This window comes from Hesperophylax consimilis, chromosome 7, assembly GCF_061612785.1.
Source record: "Hesperophylax consimilis isolate HC1 chromosome 7, BYU_Hcon_1.0, whole genome shotgun sequence".
Taxonomy (NCBI): Eukaryota; Metazoa; Arthropoda; class Insecta; order Trichoptera; family Limnephilidae; genus Hesperophylax; species Hesperophylax consimilis.
In genome coordinates, this window is record NC_142842.1 from 40,841,225 (window position 1) to 40,867,608 (window position 26,384).

The 26,384-nt window shown below is 36.6% G+C and overlaps 1 protein-coding gene across 1 annotated transcript; it reads left to right on the plus strand.

The window, feature by feature from the left end:
* Nucleotides 1–20,536: 20,536 nt before the first annotated feature.
* Nucleotides 20,537–25,349, plus strand: LOC149422773 (uncharacterized). Its single transcript, XM_089633951.1, has 2 exons — nucleotides 20,537–20,696; nucleotides 21,250–25,349. Exons 1-2 carry the CDS (start codon nucleotides 20,611–20,613, stop codon nucleotides 23,345–23,347), a joined length of 2,184 nt encoding a protein of 727 aa, XP_089490077.1. The 5' UTR covers nucleotides 20,537–20,610; the 3' UTR covers nucleotides 23,348–25,349.
* Nucleotides 25,350–26,384: the final 1,035 nt, after the last annotated feature.

The following is a 26,384-nucleotide window of genomic DNA, read 5'->3' on the forward strand; positions in this document are numbered from 1 at the left end:
CCACTAGTACTTACAATATATATATATATATATATATATATATTTTCCTACTTCTCTTGATTCTGCGTAAAATACATAACGTAATATCTGCAATAATATAATGTACACTCCTCTTCCACCCCAAGCGAATGCTTCTCTGGAAGAGTAGTATTAAATATTGTCATTGTAAATTGTAAACCTTATTATTATTACTTATATATTATGTTCTTTTTCCTTCAAAAATGTTTGAAAATCGATTATAAGGGGAAATTTTTGCCATAAAATTGCTGTTTTCAGTTTTCTCATCATAAGTAATAAATATGACTGCAGGAAATAGGGTCGGATTAGCTCAGTGGTAGAGCAGAACCCTGGCAAGGCAAAGGTTCTGGGTTCAATTCCTAGGTGCGACCGTATCTTTTTCTGATTTTTCTGTTTCAAATTTTCGTTTCAGAATCGCCAATATTATCTTCAATGGTTAAAAAACACATTTCAAATTGAGAATAATTAATTAATCAAAATAAAATGAAATGAAATTATGATTATCGATAGGAACCTAGCTTCTCTAAATTCTTCAAACAATCAGTTCTAATTTTGAAATGTACATATAAATTCAAAGCATATTTGAGATCATTGAACCATATTTCACGCAAAAATAACTAACGCACATTATCTGCAGATAACCGAAATCAGTACCTTGTTTGATTTTACATTTTTTCCAGAGGGGAAGAGAGAAGTGTTTGCATACAAAACTAAAAATATGATGTGTTATAAGTGTGGGCGTGGCGACGATATGCGCTGTGATCTGAGAGACAGGCTGTATTTGAAAATTATGCAACCCCCTTTGGAACAATTCGGAGTATCGTAATTACGTATCTGTCATCTGTCAATGTGACAAATCCCATAAAATTCCCCAATTGATCTGACTCCCTCTACTGAGGAAGATTATATCGTAGAGTGTCACCACAACATATAATATGTTTATGCCACGCCCAAATTATGTGCGTATAATATGGAGTAATGTGTCTAAGGCTTTATGAAGAACCGATACTTTTATTGTGAGTTAACCACACCTGAAAAGTGCAGTCCATAGAAGCTTGAACGTTATAGGAGTATTACATCCCCATTCTTACATCCCACTTTTATTACAATTAGCTCTACGCAAGAGGAAATGAGAAAAATAATTTCCCACAGGCCTATGTCATCTTAGGGGATGCTGTGGGAAGGGTATTTTTAAGGAAGGCGAGGAAGTTCTGGGAAGGAAAAAGATATGAGGATTGGGTAAGAATCTGAGGGTCGATGTATCCAGGATCGACGGACCTATGAATCCATCCCTTCCACTGCGGTGCAAGGCGACGGGTCGAGAGAGTCCTGCTGAAGAGGTCAAAAAGCCTCCCTCAATCAGTCTCTCTCGATCTAGCCCGCCACGCAGTAGCTGGGCAGACGCATCCGACTTCTAGAATCAGACAAAACTCACCCCATGAACCCGGGCACCCCTGCTAATTCACCCAATCTCTGGCAGAGGGGTTAACCGATAAATGGTTTCCGAGGCTATACGCATATTCGCCTCCCAAATTGATAAAATCAACTAAAGAAAATCTAACTAATTAACTAACCATCACGCCGTTTCCCTCAAAGGTAGGAAAAGAGGACGGGCCGCCAAACAACTTTTGGCGGTCCTTCAACAGATTTAAATAAATCATTTCCCTATATACTACATGATTAGCTTGATTAGCCAGATGCTTCCCAACCTTCACCTTTGTCTTTTCCTTCCGCTGCCTACTTCCATCATGCTCACAAAATCAGAAAGAGGGTAAGGTTTAAATAATCCTTTCAACAGTCTACAGCAGTGCTTCCTGCGACTCTTGAGATCGGATAAATTGATCGCACGGCACAACACTGTAATTTGTCGCTGATTTTGCTTCGACTCCCTCGACACCAATTTGTTCGGCGCTTATTGGTTTTATCGAGATTATGTTACGGGCGGATTTGGATCCGGGGGGCAGGAGGTCATACATCTTGCCGGATTAAGAAGCTGACCGGATATAGATAAAGGACCAGAAGCTGCTGGATACAGGATTCTAATGGCTGAGGTATCGTAATTTTGCCGAGAAATTGGAAGAGATTATCTTGGAGCAATTAGCACGTAATAAATAGTGTCTAATAAAATTCTTGTGTTCTCCACTTCCCACGTGGAAATACCGTTATATTTTAAATATGTTTTTTTTTATCAGTACCATATAAAATTTCCTTAAACATATCTCGTATCTCCGGGGTCTTCTCACTAACTCTTAATCAATAAAACTACGACTTCAACAAAACACAAGAACGTTTATTCGCAATGGCTCTGATTTCACAGTTAGGAGGCAGTTGGAATAATCTGGACCACGACCTGATGTCCTCACCTTATTTATTATCCTAGTATTCTCGACAGCTAACGCCATTTATGCGCATCCTAATAGACTAATCTAGTGTTATATATGGGTGAGCTCATACAGTAATATCAAGGATAATACATGTATGATGGACTTATGTACGAAATTCCTCTTCCTTTATATCTTCTTCCCTGTTTAACTCTCCAACATACTGCGTGGTATCTTGTTGCTGTAATGTCGATGAATTGCCAATCTCATACTCGTTATAATAATAATGTATGCAAGCAATCAAAGTCCACTTCTCAAATGCAAATTTGTTAACATTTTAATTAACGGCGCCAAGGATTCTCGAGAGATGGTGTTCGGTCAGAAACATATTCAATTATCGTAAGTCTCAATTAAAATCTTCAAAAAAGGTTTATTTAACTTAATCGAAAGGGCTGTGTTGGAGAAGCCCTGGCGCAAAATCACACTAAAAAAGTTTTTTAATTCTACAAAACGCCGTTTTTTAAAAGTGCAGTTTCGAGATTGTTTTGGATTTTTTTTAAACAGTCCAATATGTCCTATTTCATGTTGGAAAAATATCATCTAGAGAAAATACGGCTGTCCAATTTAAAAACTTAGTACCTACCACAGACATAGGAATCAATAGACGAGAAGATAATGGCGAGGGGTAAAATCAACTGTTGAAGAACGAAGGGAGTGAAGCTGACTGTGATTCGTCAATAAATCAATCTGACAGTAAATAGGCATCTCGCATTATAATATCACCATTTACTTCTTAAAAGTAAAATCTGCTTTTGAATGAATAGACATTTTTACATGGGAGCGCAAATTACTCGCCACGTTATGAACAAATTTGCGAAGTCCAAATTCGGCAAAAAAATTCGGTTCCATTTTCAGAGTCGAATATTTCGTTTAAGTATTTAGTTAAGACACTTTTATAAATGTTCATAATTTACTTCCCAGCAACCAACCAGCATTGTGTTTCGCGTCCAGACGTTTCTCGATGTGATAGTAACAACTGATCTATATTATACGATGTGAATATGCTTAAAATAAAGTAAAATAATGCTTATATATGGAATGTAATATGACAATTGGGTTTATTCTCTTTTTCACATCTATTTTTACAAGTTTTCATAGCACAAGTCAATATTCTGCCGTGTTATTTCGTAAAATGAACCGATGATGCCTCGACCATAGTTCGCACAAGAATGATGACGTCACGTTTTCAAATTTCACTTGAGGCCATACGCGAGCACAGCCGGCTCCAATGGAACCGGTATGGGGAGTGGGGATAATACGCTTTTAATCACTTAGGGCAGGTCTACTAATATTCATATGTCTATGGTACCTACCGTCTTTTACAATAAAATTTATGTATTTATATTATACGCCCGGAACGGGCTTCACAAACATGTGTTACCTATACATAAGAGGTTAGTGGAACAGTAATCATGGAACATAAGTAAAATTGCTAAAATAGTATTATGCCAACCATAATTAATATTATTTTGTGTTATGTTATAATTGCCTTCTTGTTACTATCCAAGAAGGCAATTATAAAGTGGCCTAGCCACAATTTGAAAATAGCCTTGAACCCCTAAACAGCTATCACAACAATAAAAAACTAAAATACTTGCAGAACTTAATATTAACATTATTAAATTTGATTTACATAAAATTTTTAAAAAAATAATTCAACGAATTAACCACATAAACAATTTTTAATAATAATATTTAGATGATTTTTACAGCTTCGTTTTTCAGCATATTTATGTGTGGAATTCCTCGATCAACACAAAGATTTTCAGAAAATTAAGTATAGCTCTTGTGAAGCTGGGTACTAACTACACTAACTACTAATATATCATCTAGGTAGGTTAGGTGCGTACGTGGGTAACATAAATCATCAATAGTCAAGATAATTGCACGTTCCCGATGACTGATTATTCGGCGAGTTTTCTTAGGCATTATTAAATAAGCCCACCATCCACTTATCCAGAGCCCATATTTCTCTGAAATTTCAATATCTCGCATTCAAGTAAATAGATCACCAACTCTGATACATTACATTCTGCGACCATTGACAGGAGCTTTGTCAAAATTCAATTTGAGTAAAACTTACACTCGCTAAGCTAAGGGGAAACACTGCGAACGCTTAGCACCTAGCTTATAATACCTACCTATGTAGACGAGACAGGACAGGGGTCGTGAACATTATTTGTAATGTAAAGCGTCACGTAATTCTAACAGTTCTATGAAATGCAGATACTGATTTAGGTAAGGGTTACATTACACGCGACCTGAGGCATTGAAACAAATCAGTGATTTGTCGTAAGTTTCATCCGAAACCATTTTAAAATGTGTAGGTTGGATTAGGTCTTCAAAGTGATTCCGAAATTTGCTTTTTATATTTTATCTAACGAAATATTATTTGGGTCCGTTTTGTTCTTGCCGTTTTTAAAATTGGAATAAATTCTAATGTGATTTCAAAATTTTCACGGCCAAATTATAGTGATTTATGTTTAGGGTTTTATGCCGTGTGCGCTACCTCCTTCGCTTAGGACAGCATTACAGTGTCCACTATGTAGGCCAGACAGAACGGACGGTCTCCAAAATAATATCGGAACACTTTCGAGCATGTAAACTCGACCACTCTGAAAAATCGGCAATTTAGTTGAAACCGGCCATTACTTTGAATTTGTTCTTGAAATCCTGGGAAGACCCAAAACACGATTTACTGAGGAAAATTGTAATTCATAAAAATTACATTAATATTAATAAAGACGATGGGGTTCAATAGTTTTTGGTATCCGATAATTGACGGCTACACAAAAACTAAACGCAAAAAACCACCTTCAATTATAGTGTATTACCAGCTCGTAAAGTGTTCACCACAATATTTACACATCAGCCCTGATGATGAATACTGTAACGCTTTCCGAAACGTTGGCTAAAAAAGGAGGTAGTTCATGAATGTACCTACATTAAATAATATAACTTTTTAGATTGAATCATATTTATTAATTTGAAAAAAAAAATTGTAGTTATACAGGGTGTAACAAGAGGTTCCCGCCACACAAATGACAAAAAAAATGTAGTTATACAGGGCGTAACAAGAGGTGCCCGCCACACAAATGACAAAAAAATCCCAAATCTTATCCCTACATGCGGATCCTCTTTTTTTATTCCATTGCGTCCATTTATTTTCCTTTCGGGTTATTGTGAACTGTAATTAAACTGTGTTAGCCATTTATTTATTAAACTGAGAAATTACAATAAAATCGCTGTCAGAACTTATATTACAATAATGATTGCATGCAACCTAGAGATAAGAAGGAAATTTTCCATGCAAATTCCCAGATCACTTTAGGTTTCCCTTCCCTGCCTCCTTTGTAAGAAGTGTAAATCCTGAACCAGAACAGAGTGTAGCATAATATACAGTCCCGTTTATCCGCAATTTGCATGTCTCTCGGTGCGGGTAATGAATCACCTCATATTACTTTCGCTAATGAAACGTATTTACCTGCGAATCCATTATGCAGATCTCTTTGCAACAAAACAGACTACTCGGGGTCGTTAAGCTCTCAGTCCCTAGAAATAGCTTTCTGAGCTTACGCAGGAGGCTGAGTACTCGATAATTGAATGCAGATGACTTCATTATACGCAAACCTCTGCATAAATTACCAATCAATTCCCAGGTAAATGTGAAATCTACGGAACTAATCAATAACTAACCTTTTTCGGGTGGAATCCAAAATCCAGATCCGAAATTTAGTAGAAAAAACCGTGATATGTATACATTTAATTATCTATCAACCACTAAGGTACTGTATATATATAGTGATACACTTATTTTACAGATTAAAAATTACGTTAATTATACTAAGGAAATGGGCCACTTTTCCAAGCTTCCCTTTAACGATAATTGGTACAAAAAAACACTAAAAATAATATCAGCACCAATAAACTACTGTATTTCTAAAAAGTTCCAGAAACAAATGCGCGATTTCCCACTGAAAAGAAACAGAAAAATCAGAAAAATACATCGTCACATCTAGGACTCGAACTCAAGACCCTTGCCTTGCCGGGGCACCGCTCTACCAACTGAGCTGATGGGACCCTATCTCCTTCGGTCATATTTTTGAACTGTATCATATTTCGAATAAGAAGTACCAACATTATCTTCATTTTTCACCCTTGCCTTGCCGTTCCCCGGCAAGGAAAGGGTCCTGAGTTCGAGTCCTAGATGTGACCGTGTATTTTTCTGATTTTTCTGTTTCTTTTCAGTGGGAAATCGCGCATTTTTTTCTGGAACTTTTTCGAAATACAGTAGTTTATTGGTGCTGATATTATTTTTAGTGTTTTTTTTGTACCAATTATCGTTAAAGGGAAGCTTGGAAAAGTGGCCCATTTCCTTAGTATATTTAACGTAATTTTTCATCTGTAAAATAAGTGTATAACTAACTAAGGGAGGTTATGATTTTGTTTTTTAAAGTAATTTTTTTACGTCTTGAATTCCAGTTATTATTTTTAGAACAAAAGCTTGTAAACTTTAGATTGTATTGATAAAATATATTATTTTTGTAATTCCTTCCTGAAATAAAAATCATTCACCAAGTTACGGCTTTACTATCGCCAAGTTACCTCAAATCACCAGGTTACCTCATATCACCGGGTTTACCTCAAATCGCCAGGTTACCTAATATCACCAGGTTTACCTCATATCGCCAGGTTGCCTCATATCACCAGATTACCTCATATCAACAGGTTGCCTCAGTTTTGACCTAGATAACATTCTGCATCCTGCAACACGTATTTTTGAATTCGTTCATATATTTGTGCAGGACAATTATTTGTATTTCACATATCCTTTACAGAAAGAAAAGTTGATTAGTTATATTAGTTATTATAGTTGATGAAGTATTACAAGTTACCCCAGTTTACCCTAAATGATTCCTTAGCCGAGATGTTGAGCATAAATATGATGTGGCATTTGTCAACCGTGTACATAATATGTTGGGAAAGCGTTTAGTGTCTCCCGGCTTTGTACTGCTGCTGAAACCACCCGAATGAACAAAAAAGTGTTACTAACTACAACAATTCAATTCTTATAAATTGAATCTATTTCTCCCAATGAACCCGCCAATAAATCACCGCACCGAGATTTAAAATATCTTCCGATATCTTAATATTTCAATTAGCCTTCAAGAAAACGCTCAAAGGATGCTATTCATTAGGATATAATATTGTTTCGAATTCCGGACCCCTTTTGCGTTTGCTTTTCTCCATTTGTTCTGAAGGCGCCCATTCACTGATTGCTTTGTCGACTAAGTCGGTAATTTATTTCCGATTTATTCAAATGAGCCTAAGACCAGAACACGAGGCGAGGCCCCCGGCCCGCTGCCGCTCGCGCTCCACGGGGAGAAGGACGAATAAAATGATCCGCGAATCAATATATCTTACACTCCCTGTGCATTTATCAAATGCATTTTCTAAGTATCCTTTTGTTTGCCAACAGAGGCGCTATATCAGGCGTTTGAGTAAATATGTATGTAGATAAGTAAGAATAAAGTAAAAAGAGAAAATGTTAACAAAAAATCAATGAAGAAATATCGTCACCAAAATGCCGAATTTCAATTAAGCTGGTCAATCACAATATTTTTTTTTTAAATATTTTTTTTTGAAATATGGACAAGTACTTCATGGTGTTATTTTTTTCTTGCTATAAAAGGTGGTTAAAACATTCTGCCTTGCAATAATAACTTAATGTTAAAAAAAATTGCAGGCACAAACGTCATGTTCATAATGCTTAGGAGAAATGTAGTGGGTCTGAAGGTAGCTGCGATGGTCATAGCAGTCGTTCAAATAACGAAAGGTTCCATGTTGAACCTCCGGTTGCGAAAACAGCCACTTATACATTAAATATTCATATTATGTCGTTCATGGAAAACAAAACTTAGTCAATGTATTTGTGCTTACGAGTATCTTTCGAAGTAAACTCTAGGAACGTTATTGACTGTTTTCAATTTGTTTCGAATCCTGTGGTAGAAGAGTTCTAAAATAAAAATGACGATTGATGTCAGCACAAGGATTCCCCACAAGATAAAGATGAACCTGAAGTTTGTCAGGATGAGAGCAGGGTCCGTTGAAGTGTCTTGGTAAGATCTGTCTATCCGCTTTAAGGTGAAATCATACTTCTTGCGCTCCTCCCAGAACTCGAGTAGGCCAGATTCCGTGAGATGATCGTGGATTCTCTCTAGTCTACCGAGCAAGGGCCATCCGCTCCGAACTAACTGCGAGGAATACATCGTGTTCACGGGTTCCTTCATTACGTGGAGCAGCTCCCTCCCATCTTCCGACACGATGTCCACGACCAGGGAATCAGCAACATCGAGGGGGCAGATGGTACAAGTGTCCCTGTCGTGGGCGATTCGATAGGGTATATTTTGGACCAAAGGATTGTAGATAAGAAATAGTCTCTGTGCCAGGATTTGACGAACCGTGAGTTCTCCCCCATCCGAAATACCAGCATCCATTTCACGACAAGAATCTTTCATACACCCAATCAAGAGTCCAGATTCTTTGAGTTGTTCTAATGTGTCTATCTCCGAACTCTCGCGCACTGCGAGTCTCGTCATGATCGTCCCTATGTAAATGTTTGTTATCATCATCGACCAGACGCTTAAGCTGACGTAAAATATATTTTCTGAAAAGTATTTTGGCACTTTGAAAGACATGTTGTTCATAAGACAAATACAGTCCATTATCACTTGCATTAGGGAATCGGCTATGATTGTTCGGGTACAAACCTTTTCCCCGGATTTGAATTTTTGTATGTGATTTATTTTGACTGTTGTCCACGATAGTATTATGAACACGATGAATGATAAGGACATAATTGAAACATTTGCATCAAGAACGCTGAACAAAGTTCCGATGACGTTGACTCGAGGGAGGCCTTTTGGTAATACGATCACCAGGGAAGTTTGATATACCGTTCTTAGAAATTTAGATTTATTAAATACATCCCCGTTGAGCTTCCTCCGATTGCCAAACATCTCCACAATCCCATCTTCTACGTCTCTCATTCCGCCGGTTAAGGACCCGTTGTTCATGAACCCACCGTAAATGATTCCGTCTCTGGGATAACTATAAATTGGAGTAAAGTTGAGGAACTTGATGTATTCATTGACAATATCTCCTTCACTTCCTACAAATGTTAATCTTCCCGATGCATCTTTGGTAGGTTCCGACAGTCCTGTGAAGTTTTGCATTACAATTTTAACCGGAAATCCATGTAGGTCTTTAGTTCTGTCATCAATGTATGAAATTAATATTGTCCAATTAGTTTTAGAACTTTTCTCAGTAAATAAAAACGTTCGAAGAGAAGATTTCGACTTCTCGGTAGACATAAAATATGGGTTATCTACAGCAACGCGCAAAAGTACAGCTGAATTGTCTGCCGACATATCAGCTATTACTACGTTGAAGTAAAACAATTGTTTCCAAGCCTTTTGTAGAAAGGTGGCGGATTCTGAAATGTCGTGATTTGGTGGAGTTATAATGAGGAAGGAATCTGTTCCATCTTCATTCGGAAACACCGTTCTAACGATCTTCAGAACATTCCAAGCGTCTTTCAAATTATCTGCGTAAATAATAACATTTCCTTTTCGTTTAATTTCTGATGAATTTGTAGAGATTCTGAAATTTAAAACATCAATTTTAATTAGTATTCTAATTAAATATAAAATAAAGACATTTATTCACAAATTCTACCGGAAAATGACACAGGTAAATTAATTTTTAGAGTGTTATTCTGACAATCAAAACTAATCGAACTCGAAGACATGCAAAAGAAACGCTTAGCGGAAGATTTTATGTAGGATTACTCAAATTTCAAATTTACTCAAGTCAATCTTTCTTAAATGACCTTGTTTTAATTATCGCTTAGTTTGATTGGTGAAGTGGTTGTGCAATGTTTTACAGTCAATACGGCTAGGCTTCATTTACTTTTTGCATTTGATAATATTCGTAGAAAACACGGAAACACCAAATTTGAGATTAACTTCAAACATTTACCTAGCGCTAATTGAGGTCCGCGTAACTTGTAGATTACATTCGTTTACCGATATATTCAGCATTATGTCCACAGATTTTTCATCGCTTATGTCACGTGATGTGTAAAAGTGTAAAATATTATTTTGGTTGCCAAACAAATTACAAATAAGACCTGACCAAAGAAGAAACACGAGATTATGAACCTCAATGCTGTGATACGGATAAACTTTTGACTCCACTGATTTTAAAATCTCCATGTTTAAGTACAAACTAACACTAATAAACACTAAAAAATCCAAAACACCCAATTGAATTTAATTTAATTTAGAAGCCCAGTTGAAGGACTTGGTCGAACTGAATGGCTACGCTAAATATCCTCTTTTATACACTAATCGTGCGATATCAACCAGATTGAAAGTGTTTAAACGACGCATTGGGAAAATGCTGATTTTAATACAACGTAATTAACCTAATGACATGTGTGCTTTAGTTCTAGGCAGAATAATTGATAATTTCATCAATCACAATTATCATTTCACGCTACACGTTCCAGTGGCGCAACGAATGGGTATAAAATAACCAACAAATTAACTTGTGCTAATTCACAAATTACTTTATTTAAAAATAATAATATGCAGTATATTTGCGGCACGTTCCAGAGTGGAAGATAATCTCAGTATCGCACAAGACCACCATTCAGAATTGAAACGTTGCTTGAAATGGCTTTTGCCGTGTTCGGTGACCAGATTTGAATAGCCAGGTACCTTTCAAACCTTCCTCTTCCCATATCCTTCTTCTCTCCTCTGCCTGCAGCCTCACAACATACCCCAATTAGGATGCCATAGTCTCACTGGCTCCAGACGGTTAGGAGCAGTCTCAAAGGACTCTTCTGCGGTATTCACACTAAAAGTTTTTAATTTATGTATGTCTTCTCTGAGGATGCTGTTTGGAGGGTTTTTTGGAGTAGAGGAAGGAGTGGGCACGAGTCTTGAAGAGTTCAATGTTGTAGGAGGGAGGAAACACAGAAGCCGACAAAACATTCCACAGCCGAGTTGTTAAACTCAAGAACGAGTCGTAGAAACGCCCCATTCTCAAAAAAAAAATATTAAAAAAATGTTGATGTCAATATTTGTCGAATATGTATTCAGCCGGCCTCCTAAATCATTCACTTTTAACTGATCCCTTGCTAGGAACGCTGTCAATTCATTTGTCAAAGGGTTGTAGTTCCGTTTTTAACAGGAAAAAGAATAATTTTATCAGATTTTTAATAAATTAACAGTATTCATCAGCAAGTTTTCTCTGTGTAGGTAAGGCTTAAATGTTAGTTGTTTCATCGGTTTTAATGACTTCATATCACTTTTTAAATGTGTGTTGAATCGTCATGGTGTCGAGTTATCATGGAAACATACCGATAATTATTTCTTATATTAACTGCTGTAATGTCATCCGATTTCAGGGAAATGCGTATAATCCGCGTGTGTGTGCATGATTGAAAGCAGAAGTTGAATTCATTGTCATCGACAACGAGTCTATATGCCGAATTTCAGCTCAACCGGATGTCGGGAAGTGGGCTAGTTTCATAGATGTGCATTTATTCATTTATGAAAACAAAAAAGAAATTCAAATATATATAGATTAAATATTTAAAAATAACATTTTTCAAGAGCTTCGAAACTTGTTCAAAAATGTTCAAGGGAAGCAGGGGTGTATTATAAAATATTCTTACTACGAAATTCTAAATACGATGACATTTTCAAGAGTTATTTGCTACGCCATTGGCATAAATGCATGTTCTTGAAACGATAATCACGACATCGGCTTAGGTAGGTACCTACTACGTACAGAGATGTGCAAAATGGGTACCCAAAACCATTTAAAATGCAAAATGGAAATGGGTCAAAACTTTTCCATTTGAAAATGCAAAATGCAAAATGGTTTTTAGAAAAGCATTTAAAATGCAAAATGCAAAATACCTATTTTCAAAATGCATTGAAAATGCAAAATGGTTTCTCAGGTCAAACAATTAAAATAATTATAGAATTTTTAAACAGTTTTATTATTTAATAATGGACCTCAATGTAGAACAAACATATTACATGATGGTAAATCCAAAAATGCCACGACTACAGATTATGAACCACAAAAAATTTGCACGGGACAAATGTTGCCAACGTAAAAACATAGAAACTGCTATCTAACATTTAATATTACAGCGTCATGGCCCCATGTTCAGTATTTGAATCAGTATTTTTTGTAATGGTATCACTCAATTGCCAGGGCTTCTACCAGGCAGCAACTTAAAAAAGGAAATTATCTCTCATAGCGAGGTTGAGGACCGATTGATATTTGGGGCTTATGAAAAAAGATGAGTGGAGATAGTAGGAAGAATGTTGCAAAAAAGCATTTAAAATGTAAAATGCATTGAGAAAAGCATTTAAAATGCAAAATGGTTTTTAGAAAAGCATTTAAAATGCAAAATGGAAAATACCCATTTTGCATTTCCATTTGAAATGGATTTGTTTGAAATAAAGCACATCTCTGACTACGTATCAACCCATCAAACCTACAGTCACCATAGTTTTAGTATATCATCATGCAAATAGTACCTACTTAGCTTCCTTTTTCCAATATAATTTGAGTTACCAGAATGCTACACTAGAAGAAATGATACACATTAGTAGTCATTAACTTCACGTCCGTGGTAGGACAAGGATGGCAATTATCTAAAATATGGAAATTAGCTAGCGAGCGTAGAATTGTTCAAATCACTGTTAAATGATAGTGGGTTAGAATAGTTTGTTAGCATTATTTTTTTTAATATTCTGGTTGTCTACTTATTGATACCTACAATCTGTTGCACAATGTAGCGTTGAAATAAGGAGTATTTCTATTTCCAATGATAACTGCCGTAGGAACACAGATTTTTGAGACTTTCGTTGGCTAGATAATTAAAAATAAAATCAATCAGTCGCAAATGAACTTTTCAAATTTATTTTGATAAATCCTTCAGACGACAAAACTACTGTCATACGTAATAATTACACAGCTGAACTTGTTTATAAACAAACTTTTTTTACAAATGAAAGAATATCTTTGTTTTAAACCACTAAACTTTATTAATAATAAAGTGGTTTAAAACACTTTAATAAAGTGGTTTAAAACAAAGATATTCTTTCATTTGTGTAATAATGTCAAGCCACAAAGTGTTTGCTTCCTTCGATAAAACTTTTTTTAAATAAATGAACAATAATAGGTATAATTAAATAAAAATGTAAAAGAAAACTTAAAGTTGAAATGGAGTTCTGCAAAATTACTTCTTCAATAATTGCAAATTCACTTTGTGTCGTCATTTTAATTTGATATCTTAATTAAATATTTTTTTATACACAACTATACAAATCAAAAAGGATTGACATGTTTCAAAACAAATGGTTTCTTCGTCAGGATATAATGAAAACCTACAGGTTTTTCCAATAAGAGGTGTTATTTTGATATTCAATCGTAAAAGATCAATGATTTCGTTGCTTGTGTGGCACGTAGCGCCGTCTTGTTGAAAGTAAACGTTGTCCAGATCAATACCATCCAATTTCGGCCTTAAAAACTCATTAATTATCTCTCATTCACCGTAACTGTTGCTCCAGCCTCATTTTCGAAAAAGTAAGGTCCAATGATTCCGCCGGACCATAAACCGCACCAAACAGTCACACGTTGAGGAAAGAGAAGCTTTTCAACAATAACTCTTGGGTTTTCCGAGCCCCAGATGCGACAATTTTGCTTGTTGACGAAGCCACCGAGGTGGAAATGGGCCTCATCACTCAAGATGATTTGCATTTGATTCACTCAAGTAAATTTTAATAATTTCAATGCGTTGTTGAAGCCTGTATCGTTCCATTTTTATTAATGGCGTAGTTTCTACTTGTCAAATGACAGCTTCAAAAGTAACATCTACCGAAATAGCGGGCTATTCAAAATAACACCTCTTATTGGAAAATCCTGTATAATTAAAATGAATTAATTTAAGAATAGACAAATTTATACCTATACTTGTTTGTCTATCTTAAATGTGTTAATTTTCATTATAGGTTTACCCTGATCAAGAAACCATAGAACACGTCAATGTAACGTGGTGTATGTTTTATTTAAATTCTCGAATTAAACTTGAAAACGGTAAAAAAACAATAAGGCAACCGCAAACGGCGTTTCGCGGCGTTTGCGGTTTCTTCGTTCCATTCCCATAATTCGTGGTTCGGCTCGCACTTCGGTTCGCAAATGTATAAGTAGCTTAAAATACCACCATACAATACGTTTCTTCAGAGAAGGCCACAGCATTAGTGCTATTTGTATTAATACCTACATGTCGTTATGTAGATACCTGATTCCAAAATGGCGCTTGACGAAATCGACCATCATAAAAAAATAAGAGAGAGGGAGAAATGATTTCTAAATTGATTATCTAATTGATCAAGTATAAAAAATATGCCAATTAAAAATGGAGGTACTCATCTTCTTAATTCAAGTTTACCACAAACCATTTATGAGTCCCCGAGCGATGCCGGGTACACCTCAGCTAGTCATTAATAAATTACAAATGATTTCTTGCCCATAATATTCAATGTTCACTAATATTTATAAGTGCGGTTTCGTTTTCCACATAGACATTATCGGTACCAGTGAATTAAAGTGGATTGACAATTAACTTTATATGAAATGAACATGAAAGGCAGTCAAGGTTAATGCGACCAAATATATACATAGAGCCGGCCCTGAGCCAAACATCGCTTGGCGCTAGTAAACACCTCAAGGGCGCCGTATTAGGTGTTATCAGCACCTTGGCTCCTAGACAAGCCGGCGCCCGGAGCGAACTGCTCCAATTGCGCCTGGACAGGCCGGCCCTGTACGTAAATAATAAAACATTAGTTCCTACCTGTAAAGACGTTTGCACGGAGCAACATGACATTGAAAATGTATTAAGAATCACTTAAAATTGTTGAAATATCCGGTTAAAATCGGGATTTGCAGGCCCTTAATTTCCTGATAAACTTTTAGTATTACAAATATGTTATCATGATTCGAATATTTTTGCATTTCGTCATGATATATTATCATGGCAAATGCCCTTATACACGCCCTTGGTTGACTATAGGGGGGACTATCGTGATGAAATCTGTCGCATAGACAATCTTTGATGTTCTGTCAACTCTAACACCGCCATCTTTTTTTAAACCAGAAAATAAACATGGCAATGATTCCACACATCCGACATGTACATGTAATATATTATACTTTCTTGCAACGTTTTATTTTCTGGTTTCCGTTTCCAGAGGGAAGTGACGTCACGGAATGATTGGATGTTGACGCAAATCACAATGAGAAACATCGATCATCCTTTGATTTGGGATTTCACAGGCGAGGGACGATGAAAGAGCTCGTCATTACCGGCTTTGTGCGCAGCCTATAGACACTATAGACAGTACAGGATTCCATTCAGCGAGGAAGATTGGACCAAGTAATCCTGAGGATTTAGGCGGAGCCACGCTCCTTCGGTACTGTACCCAGGTGGCCAGGTGTCCCGGAGACTCGACTTTGTCACAACTTTATAAGCCATCCTGCCGATAAACAGATGAGGCACAAATGATAAAATACGCTACATGCGACGAGGCATAATATACATTATACATATAATTGATTTCAATGTTTTAGTACATTGGTACCAAAAAGTAGCCGCTTAGTTAATTTTTAATGATAAACTAATGTGTATAAGACAGAGTTTTTATGCATACCATAAAGGATAACAAATGAAAATAAAATTGTCTCCAGAGTCCCGTCGGCGGCATTTATTTTTACTAAGGAGATATTTTCAATTTGTTTTGATATTTCAGGCGACTAATTAGGTATTACTTATAATAATTTGTTAGCTGCTTAGTGCTTACCTATCAGGAGGCACATAGGCGACAGGCGTAACTACCGATAATTTTATAACAATTTTCCGAGCACGGTTAGTACGAGAATGATTGATATCCAGACCGATGTTGACAACGCAATAAAGCTTCCCTGTATTTATACTGTACAGACAGGGACGCTATTGTGAGGTGTCACATAAAATTTAAACAAATATCAGAATCAATATAGGTACACTGGCAACTCGGGCTCATCTCTCTTTGATAGGGGAATATGTCAAACGGACCGCCCGTTTCGGACCAGAGGTGGCTGCCAAATGGGACGTACACAGTGGGACGCACTTGCAATTTGTACAGGGTCTGCAATTGTGTACTACTAAAGTATTTGCGTGCTCTGTGCAGTACCTACGCCCAGCTTCTGAGAGATTAGCTTGACTCTGGCTTTGATGGAACCCCCGTGTCTGAGCTGTTCACTTATGTATATTTTTTTTATAAATATTAATATCATTCAAACCTGTTATATATATTTTATGTAATGGAATTTTTATTTATTTATTAGTTACATATTAGGCCAAATAATGATACATGTATATTATTGGATATATGTACAATGATATTTACAAGTAAAATGTACGGTGAGGAAAAGCTGCAATACCGGCGTGAATAAATTATGGCCCAGTTAAGGCATTAGTGCATACTACGTCGTGTAATATTTTAAATTGAGCCGCTATCAATAACAACCCTTACGTAGATGGCGATAAGGTTTAAATTCCCGCTTAACACCATCCGCCTGTTTTGATTTATGCAAGAAAAAAACATGGCCAAAAAGTGCCTTTTATTTTATTTTGTGGATGTTCAGGCATAAATATTTTTTTTTCGATCATTTTATAAATAACTTAATTTGCCACATTATACAATTAAATCATAACCGAAAATGGGTTCGTAAGAAGGAGATTTTAAACTTTAAAGCAGTTTTCATAGGCCTTGTACATTATTTTTTCTGGGCTTATAAAAAGACTCATCTAAAAAATACTCGATTATTTCAAAGGCCAAGATGTATTTCTACTCGCAGTATTTAATTAAAGCATCTGAAATATTTCTAGGCGACCAAATTTTCAAACCAAAAACACATGATTTTGCATTACTACGTATGGCACCGCCTTAACAAAGCAATCAACATTAAGCGGCCACTACACTACTCGCTTCGACGCTTCGACGAAGTCCTCGACGAAGTTAGCCGAAGTTCGAAGTGCGTGCCCACACACTCGTGCAACTTCGCGAGTAACTCAGTCCAACCAGTCAGTGATTGGTTTATTTATGCCGTGACGCTTCGAGTCCTTTGACTCGCGCGCATTTACCGACAACAATCGGAAGTCGGGCGAAGCGAAGCGAAGTCGCCCGAAGCGAAGCGAAGTTCGTGCCCACACTATCGTATTCGGTCAACTTCGTTCAACTTCGCGAGTAGTGTAGCTGGGCTATTAGTTTCTAAATAGGCAGTGCCTGTTCTAAGAAACTAATCACGACCTTTATTTGTGTTGTTTAGTGCGTAATATCAAATATTGTAAATTTAAAAAATATATTAATATTATTATTATTAATCCAGTGATGAATTCAGCGATGAAACCTGTGAAGAAATCAGTGATGAAGCATGCAATGAAACTTAAGATGAAACATGCGATGTAATAATCATTGATGAAACTGGCGATGTTGTGTTGAATCTAGTGATGAAGCACGCGATGAAATCACTTATATCATTAGTCATATTAATTGACGTTTTACTCGATCGAGATCCAGGACATTGGTAATTGTAATAATTTTGGAGGTATCAGTTTGTCTCAGTAAAATACGTCCTGAATTCGACCAAGAATGTTTGAATTTATTATCTCTTGTAATTTTTTTGTTTGAGATAATAGAAATTTTCCTTTTGGTGTTAAATGTTCGGATACATAAATGCGTCTGTTTTCTTGCGATAGCCCAAGGTCAACCAACTGTAGTTAGTTTATTAATGTTGATCGTAGTAGATTTCTTGTAATTCTTTATTTTGTTTAGGAATTCATCGCGAGCTTGAATGCTGTTTAACGTCGGTTTTGGTCCCAATCTATAAAACTTTGTTTTTTCAGAATGTAATGGTGGAACACCTCTTATATCTACGTTGCATGGTTGCGTTTTAAAGTTACACCAAGCAAATCAATGGAAGGCATGTAGGGGAGATTGCTTCCGCTCAATGAGACTAGATTGTCATTTCAATCCCTTTTAGATGTAATTAGACATGATTAGGTCTTTGAAACATTAAATTCGACGAGGTTATTCTTAGCCCAAGAGGAGACATTGAGAATGTTTCGACCACCGTGCTAGCTATGCACATGTCCGTGTTGTGACTTGTGATGGTCAATTATATATAAAATTCATCAAAATAAAAAAAATGATCAAGTATGAAAAAAAATTATTTGAAAATAAAAAAAATCCGAGGTCAAGTACTCAGGACAATGGCGCTCATAACATCGGTGCTCCACATTCTATGGTGCTCCATGATGATTCGGATATTGGGCAACAGAGAAAATCACTGTGCATTGTGGCAAATATAATAATATAATTGTAGCTCAGAAGAAAAGACAACCTTTTAACACATACTGCACCAGCTTATAAACGTCGGAGCTGTGGACCAACTATAACAAAACGTCTCTAAAAAGAATGGAAGTTCGATACAACTTGAACCGAATTCTTTTTGGGTTGTCCCGATATTGCAGTGCCGATGAGATGTCCGAAGAAACGGTTCCCGGATTTGAAGCTATAATACTTTCTTGATGATATATATACAGAGATGTGCTTTATTTCAAATAAATCCATCTCAAATGGAAATGCAAAATGGGTATTTTCCATTTTGAATTTTAAATGCTTTTCTAAAAACCATTTTGCATTTTAAATGCTTTTCTCAATGCATTTTCCATTTTAAATGCTTTTTTGCAACATTCTTCCCACTATCTTCACTCATATTTTTTTCATAAGCCCCAAATATCAGTCGGTCCTCAACCTCGCTATGAGAGATAATTTACATTTGTCAAGTTGCTCCCTGGTAGGAGCCCTGGCAATTGAGTGATACCATTAAAAAATACTGATTCAAATACTGAACATGGGGCCATGACGCTGTAATATTAAATGTTAGATAGCAGTTTCTATGTTTTAACGTTGGCAACATTAGTCCCGCGCAATTTTTTTGTGGTTTCATAATCTGTAGTCGTGGTGTTTTTTGATTTACCATCATGTAATATGTTTGTTCTACATTGATGTTCATTATTAAATGACAAAATTGTTTAAAAAAACTGAACTTATTTTTTGTTGTTTGACCTGAGACACCATTTTGCATTTTGAAAATAGGTATTTTGCATTTTGCATTTGAAATGCTTTTCTAAAAACCATTTTGCATTTTCAAATGGAAAAGTTTTGACCCATTTCCATTTTGCATTTCAAATGGTTTTGGGTACACATTTTGCACATCTCTGTATATATATACACCATCAAGAAAGTATTACGTAAGTACCTACATACTCGTAGGTACTATCAGTGTTTAATTAATTGTCTTTGAAATACATTTACGGGAGGATTAAATTTTGGTGACTGCTTGCCTAAATGGATCCATCTCTATCTATGGACCCCATTTAAATCTCATACACCCCCAATTTTTATTGTCATTGACATGGACCCACTTCAGGTCAAAGTCGACCCCTGGGGTTCGATATAGAACACTTTGGGAATGACTTGATTTAAACTGATCTTCTAACTAGTATGTTAGGTAAGTATACAAAAATAAAACGATTAAATTAAAAACGTTCGTGTGGGTGCGTTGATCTCAAACTTAAAATATTAACATAAAATAATTATAAATTTAAGTTACCACGTTTTAGACAATACAATACTATACAGCGGCTCAAGCCGGAAAAGTTATTTTAATTTAATGTCATATCAAAACAAGAATCAAAATGATTATATCGCTAAAATCTGTATAAAATCACTGCCATATTATATTATCACTGCACGTCCCTGGTCCCGTACACGCAGAAACATAAATAAACCACGCACCGTACACGTATTATATTATGCATTTAATACTAGTACTGCCATCTCTGGCCTTCTTTCTAAAACAAAAAGAATATTTGTGCCGGTAAAGCAGTAAATTTTAGACTGCGTCGGTAATTAGTGCGAATTGTTGCCACGGGAATAAAACATTATGTCAAACTAAAATTCTTACGGATGCCCGGTGTAATCACAACCAAAACACATTTTCTAAATTCGTCGACATGGCCGTGTCTTTTTGTGGTAAAAGACTATTATTAAGAAGGAACAACTTCTCTTATCAGAAGAGACACAGTGGATACATCGTATTGTGAGTAAATATGGTCACTTTTCCCCTGCCGCAAAGGATAATCTGCCTATACATAATATTTTTCTATTTTGTTAGAATCAATACAAAACGAAGTAAATAGTTACCCTACTCGTATAATAATAATATACATATGCAGTAGCTTATGCTGTCATCTGAACCCTTCACCATAGTATTTATCAACATCACTATCCGATTTCTGAAAAATCGTAATCCATGTGCCATTCCAAAGCCGTCTGAATAGAAACCCTTGGCCATTCCTATTGATAATATTGTGATATTAACAAAAATAAGGTTATTAGCTAAAGAACTAACTTTATTAGCAGATGTTTCTCTTCAACGCATAATTATTAATTTTTTGTTTGTAATATACTCGCTCTTTGCAATAATGCATGATAATAATGAAATTTTTTTGAAATATTGAGACTAATTATTCATTTTCAGCTTTTCTCATATTTGCTATTGAATAATATTACATGTTACGTAGTTTGTAGTGAGTTAATCGGTAAATCTTTGTTTGATTTTTCTAACATAACACACATATCTTTGTTTCCAGGGTACCAGAAATCGGAGAAGATTTGAAAGAAAAGAACTCCCTTCTCAGACCCGATGGGTTACCAGAATTTAACTCATTCACTGTTGAAAAATGCATCGCCGCCATGAGCAAGTACACCATCGATTACGAAAACGAAGTGAGGAATATTGAAAATTCTATTGATAATGTTCAGAATGTTTTCACTGAAGTTATAAATCCTTTAGAACATTTAAGTTGTCCTATGGAGCTGACCTGGGGTCTGGCCAAGACCCTATACATGGGGAACAGCACCCTAATGCCCACCAAGTCATACATGCAGATCCACACCAGAGCTCACCGGGCTAACACCTCCAAGTTCCGAAGTGCTCCTATTAACAAAGCTCTCCGCCAAGCCAAACTCGATAGCAAGTCTCTATCAGAAGAGGAATCCAGAATCCTTGACAAATATGCCCTGGAAGGTCGCTTGAATGGATTGGAACTAAGCGACATCAATAGAGAGAGATTGGATTCAACTAATTTTGAAATTAAGAATTTACGGAAGCAGTTCGGAGACAAATTGGAATTAGCCACCAAAATATTTAGCCACACCGTCAGGGACCCAAACGTGGTACGCGACTTCCCCGACAAGCTGCTTAAGGCCATGGCCGCAGACGTCAACGAGCCCGACCGCGGACCTTGGAAGGTTTCCCTTCTGCCCCATGTCTACGAAGGTTTCATGGAATATTGCCCCGACAAGAATCTGCGATGGAACGCCTGGCAGGGTCACATTTCACGTTGTTCCACTACTGTTGAAAAATCATTGGAAAACAGTACCACATTAGAAAAGATTAGAGACTATAGGCGCCAGCAAGCCAATTGCTTAGGATTCGAAACTTACGCTGATATGAGTATGGAAACCAAGATGGCTGGAACGGTGGATAATGTCAAACACATGTTATCTAGTCTACTGGAGAGAGCTAGACCCATCCAAAATCTAGAGTTGGAAAGCTTAGGCAATTTCGCCCAAGAAAGAGGGTTCACCGGCAATTTGGGGCCCTCCGACGTACCATATTGGAAAAGAAAGCAGAGGAAAACCTTGTATAACTTCGATGCCGATGAAATCAGAGAGTACTTCCCCCTGCCCGCAGTTCTGCAAGGTCTGTTTAATCTGTGTACTAAACTCTTCGATATCAAAATAGTAGAAAGGAAAAATGTAGATACGTGGCACGAGGATGTGAAATTCTTCGAAATATTTGAAGCCGATAGTCGCTCTCCAATTGCCGGCTTTTATCTCGATCCTTATGCGAGGGAATGTGAGAAGATCAAAGTTCAGGATAACTCCGGCTGGATGCTGACCATAAGGAATAGAAGCTCCATTACGCAGACCCACCCTTTGGCAGCGCTGATTTTCAATTTTGAGGTTCCCATGTACGGAAAGCCATCGCTTCTGTCTTTCAAAGAAGTGCAGTGCCTATTCCATAGGTTTGGGCATTCACTCAGGCATTTACTCACTGAAGCCAACTACTCGGACGTGGCCGGCATCTCCAATGTGGAGTGGGATGTGGCAGACGTGTGCGGTCATGTTATGACCCACTGGCTCTACGAGTCTTCCACCTTCAAAGCCATCAGCAGCCATTACACCACGCAAGAACCACTTTCCGATGAAATAATTCAAAACATTCAGCAAGTCCGCACGCACATGGCAGGGTACGATCTATGCAAGGAATTATATCTCTCCTCGTTGGATATCCAGTTACATTCTTCCAAAGCCTTTTGGAGGGATCTCGTAAAGGAATTATGGCCATTGTATCACACACTTCCGTATGACCAGAATGATTCCCATCCTTGCAACTTTGGCAAGATATTCTCGGGAGATTGGGGGGCAGCCTACTACTCTAGCGTGTGGTCGCAGCTGATTGCGGCTGACATCTACAGTGCGTTCTATGAAGCTAAGCACGACGAGAGTGCGGTGCAGGAGGTGGGGCGGCGCTATCGGGACACGTACCTTGCGTCGGGCGGCAGCTGCCACTCCAACGAGGTGTTCAGGAGGTTCCGTGGCCGGGACCCCAGCTACAAGGCCCTCCTTTACTCCTTGGGACTGAAAGGCAAATCTATCGATGTGCCTAAAACTGCAGAGTAAATGCTCTATTTCAATTATTATGTTATATTTTCACTAATCGTAAGAGTCCCTTATTTAGTAATAAACCATTGTGCAAATAAATTATTTACCTACATAAGTATTACTTTTGACTGTAATAAATAATATATTATGCTAAAGAATTATCCGTTGACCGTACAATTTAGTACAATTATATTTGTGTGTGTACATGTACAATAAACTAGTGGCAGTGCGGTAAGCTCTCAGTTGACCTCTCAAATGTGACATCCTCCTGCCATACTACATCCTCTACAGAATCAATATGTAGTTGCTGGGTTCCAGCTCTCCATAAAGATCCGGTTCGGTGAACCGGCTCAATTGAACAACGGTTCTTTCGAATCCATGGGGGGGGGGGTGGCTAGAGAATTTAATATTTTCCCAGAAAATTATAAATTTCCCTAGAATTTGAGTTCATTTCTTTAACATTTCAGAATTTCTCTACATTTGTATGCTTTCTCCCTTTTCACAATTAAATTTTTCTCCCCTAGACCTAAGGAAATTTCCCTACTGAGATCTTGCCTCCAAAAGCGTACATTGCTGATTTTCTCTTATTTTAAATCAATACTAAAATTTTCGCTGAAATCATAAGATTTGTCGGGTGCGAAAATAAAGATTGAATTTCTTTAATTTGTTTTAAATGGTTTTATCTACGAAGTAACCCAGCATACCCAAGCAATAAAAGTACTAAACGAAAATCGAATAATATTGGAAATGCAACTCAATTAACCTTGTAATATGTTTATTACAGTCTGCCTATCCGTATTTGCCTATACCTTCTTTCTTTAAATACGCTCGACATATCTCGCTCGCTTGCACATAGGAGTTAAGTGAGGCAGAACATAGATAGGTCATTTCAAATCGGGTTTCACGGTCATAAAAACCCTCATTCCAGGAATTGAATTATTGCAATAACAAATAATGTACTATCCTTTTGTTGAAGTACCAATGTAAACGAAAGGCACGAAGATAAATTTAAAAAGAAAACTTGCATTACGATTCAATAATTATATACATATAGTTGGGACCTTTACAAAGAGATTGGTATATAAAAACATTGAATAATTCTGTCTTTTCTGCCATTGAAATGAAGCCGGCGCAAAAGGTAGAACTACCCTTCCTGGCGTTAAGCATCAATCGATCGAACGGGCAGAACCATCTTTCCCGGCCTAAGTGTGTTAATAAACACAACGCCATAGTATGCGTGCGACTGTTAGCATGCTTGCTATGAATCCCTATATTATCAACCCGGTTCAGTAGTGAGCCGTGTGAACCATTTAACAATCGCGGGTGCGCAAAGATCCGCGAACCATACAGATCGGTCTTTGCAAACCGGATCCGTATGGAAAGCCGTTTCACTGAGCCGAGTCGTTCGCGAACAACTCACTTCTATAAAACAGTGACAAAATAACATATGTTATACACTTTATTAGATTGCAAACAAATCATATTTATATTACAACAATCTGAAAGGATTGTCATATTAATCATAGGCGTATTATAAAGTACCTATTATTTTAACAAACACAAACATGTCTAGGAAACTAAAATAATCCCGGGTTAGCGATAGTTCCAGGTTTACAATATTTCACAGGTTTCTTTGAAGGATGTTTGGGTTTTGAGTTTTTGAGTTGACTGGGAGTAACGGGGAGATGGGGGAAACTTCTTGGCACTACCATCAGCGCCATTCTTGACTGAACTATCCTCATGTCATACTCTGATGAAGGCGAAGATCTAAATTTTAAAAAGGTTTTGTAAGAAAGACTTCATAAATTAATCAAAAATATCACATGGTGTCATTAAAAAAAATGTTTTTAACATTACTTATATATTTTTTTTTAAATAAACCATTGACTGCAGTAAAACTAAACATTTCGATGGACCACATTCTGACTGACTTTAATATGTACTCTTGTTATTTTTACTAATGTTATTAATTATTACTTATTTGATGTTAGGAATATCGTTATTTTTAGATTGGTCATTCATTCTGATCATTAAATTGTAATTGGGAAATTGGATGTCACAGTCCAGTACTTCTTGCATTTCAGAACCAACTTCATTATTTGATTGAGGAAGTATGAAATCCCAGTTCTCGTGTATAATCCGGTGCGTCCATATTGTTTCTTGTTCTTCTTTTCTTTTGGTCTTTTGGTGGGATGGCGCATTCTTTACATGGTTATTGTTGAATCCTTGGCTCAGATATTTCTTGCAAAAGCTGGTGTGATATTCTTCAGTCTTCCTGATGGCATCGGTAAGCGCGTTGCTTTCGTTACCTTGGGAATTGTTGATTGCCGATTCTGATTCACTTCTCCTTTCAATAGAACTGATACACAATCGCCTTGTGGCGTTACATTTGGGACATCTTTCAGCTAGCTCCCGGCGCTTTTGACAACATTTTGCCGTGCAGTCATTCATCTGGCACATATTATCGCCAATCTTTAACGTGTGTTCAACTTTAGGAACTACAACTATTTCCTGATGATCAGCACTGAAGGATTTGTGCGTATCATCGAGAAGGAAATCAGGAGTTTGGTCTTCACTCGGAGACTGAACTTCTTGTTGTTCTACATTTTTTGTTTCAATCGTTGGTGAACTATTTTCAGCACTGTTGAAATGAAAAAGATTTCTCGATATGGGACTGAACAGAATATTTTAAACTAAAACTACCTGCCACTGCATCGTAACAATTATTTAAATGAATTCAGCCACAATATTATATCTATATACATATTTCAAAAGTAAACTTGACCCTGCAAAATAGCATTATTTGATTAATATATTGAACCATATTTTCTTAAATATAAAAATTAGAGTGAAAAGTGGAATTACCTTTTTGTGATATGTTTTTCATCTACAATCGTAATTTTACGTTTAGGAACCTGCAAAATACAACAGCATTTTAAATACGCCAATTAATTGATCAATGTTTTGAATAATATAATGTAAATAATATTATTATGTATTCTTAGCAATCTTACATCAATAGTTTTTTCTGGAGGTTTACTGTCTCTCTTGGGAG

Bases quoted from the DNA above. Each gene is read 5' to 3' on its own strand.
- LOC149422773 (XM_089633951.1), top strand. From the start codon at position 20,611: ATGGCCGTGTCTTTTTGTGGTAAAAGACTATTATTAAGAAGGAACAAC. The intron at 20,697-21,249 runs GTGAGTAAATAT...CTTTGTTTCCAG, and splicing joins CACAGTGGATACATCGTATT to GGTACCAGAAATCGGAGAAG.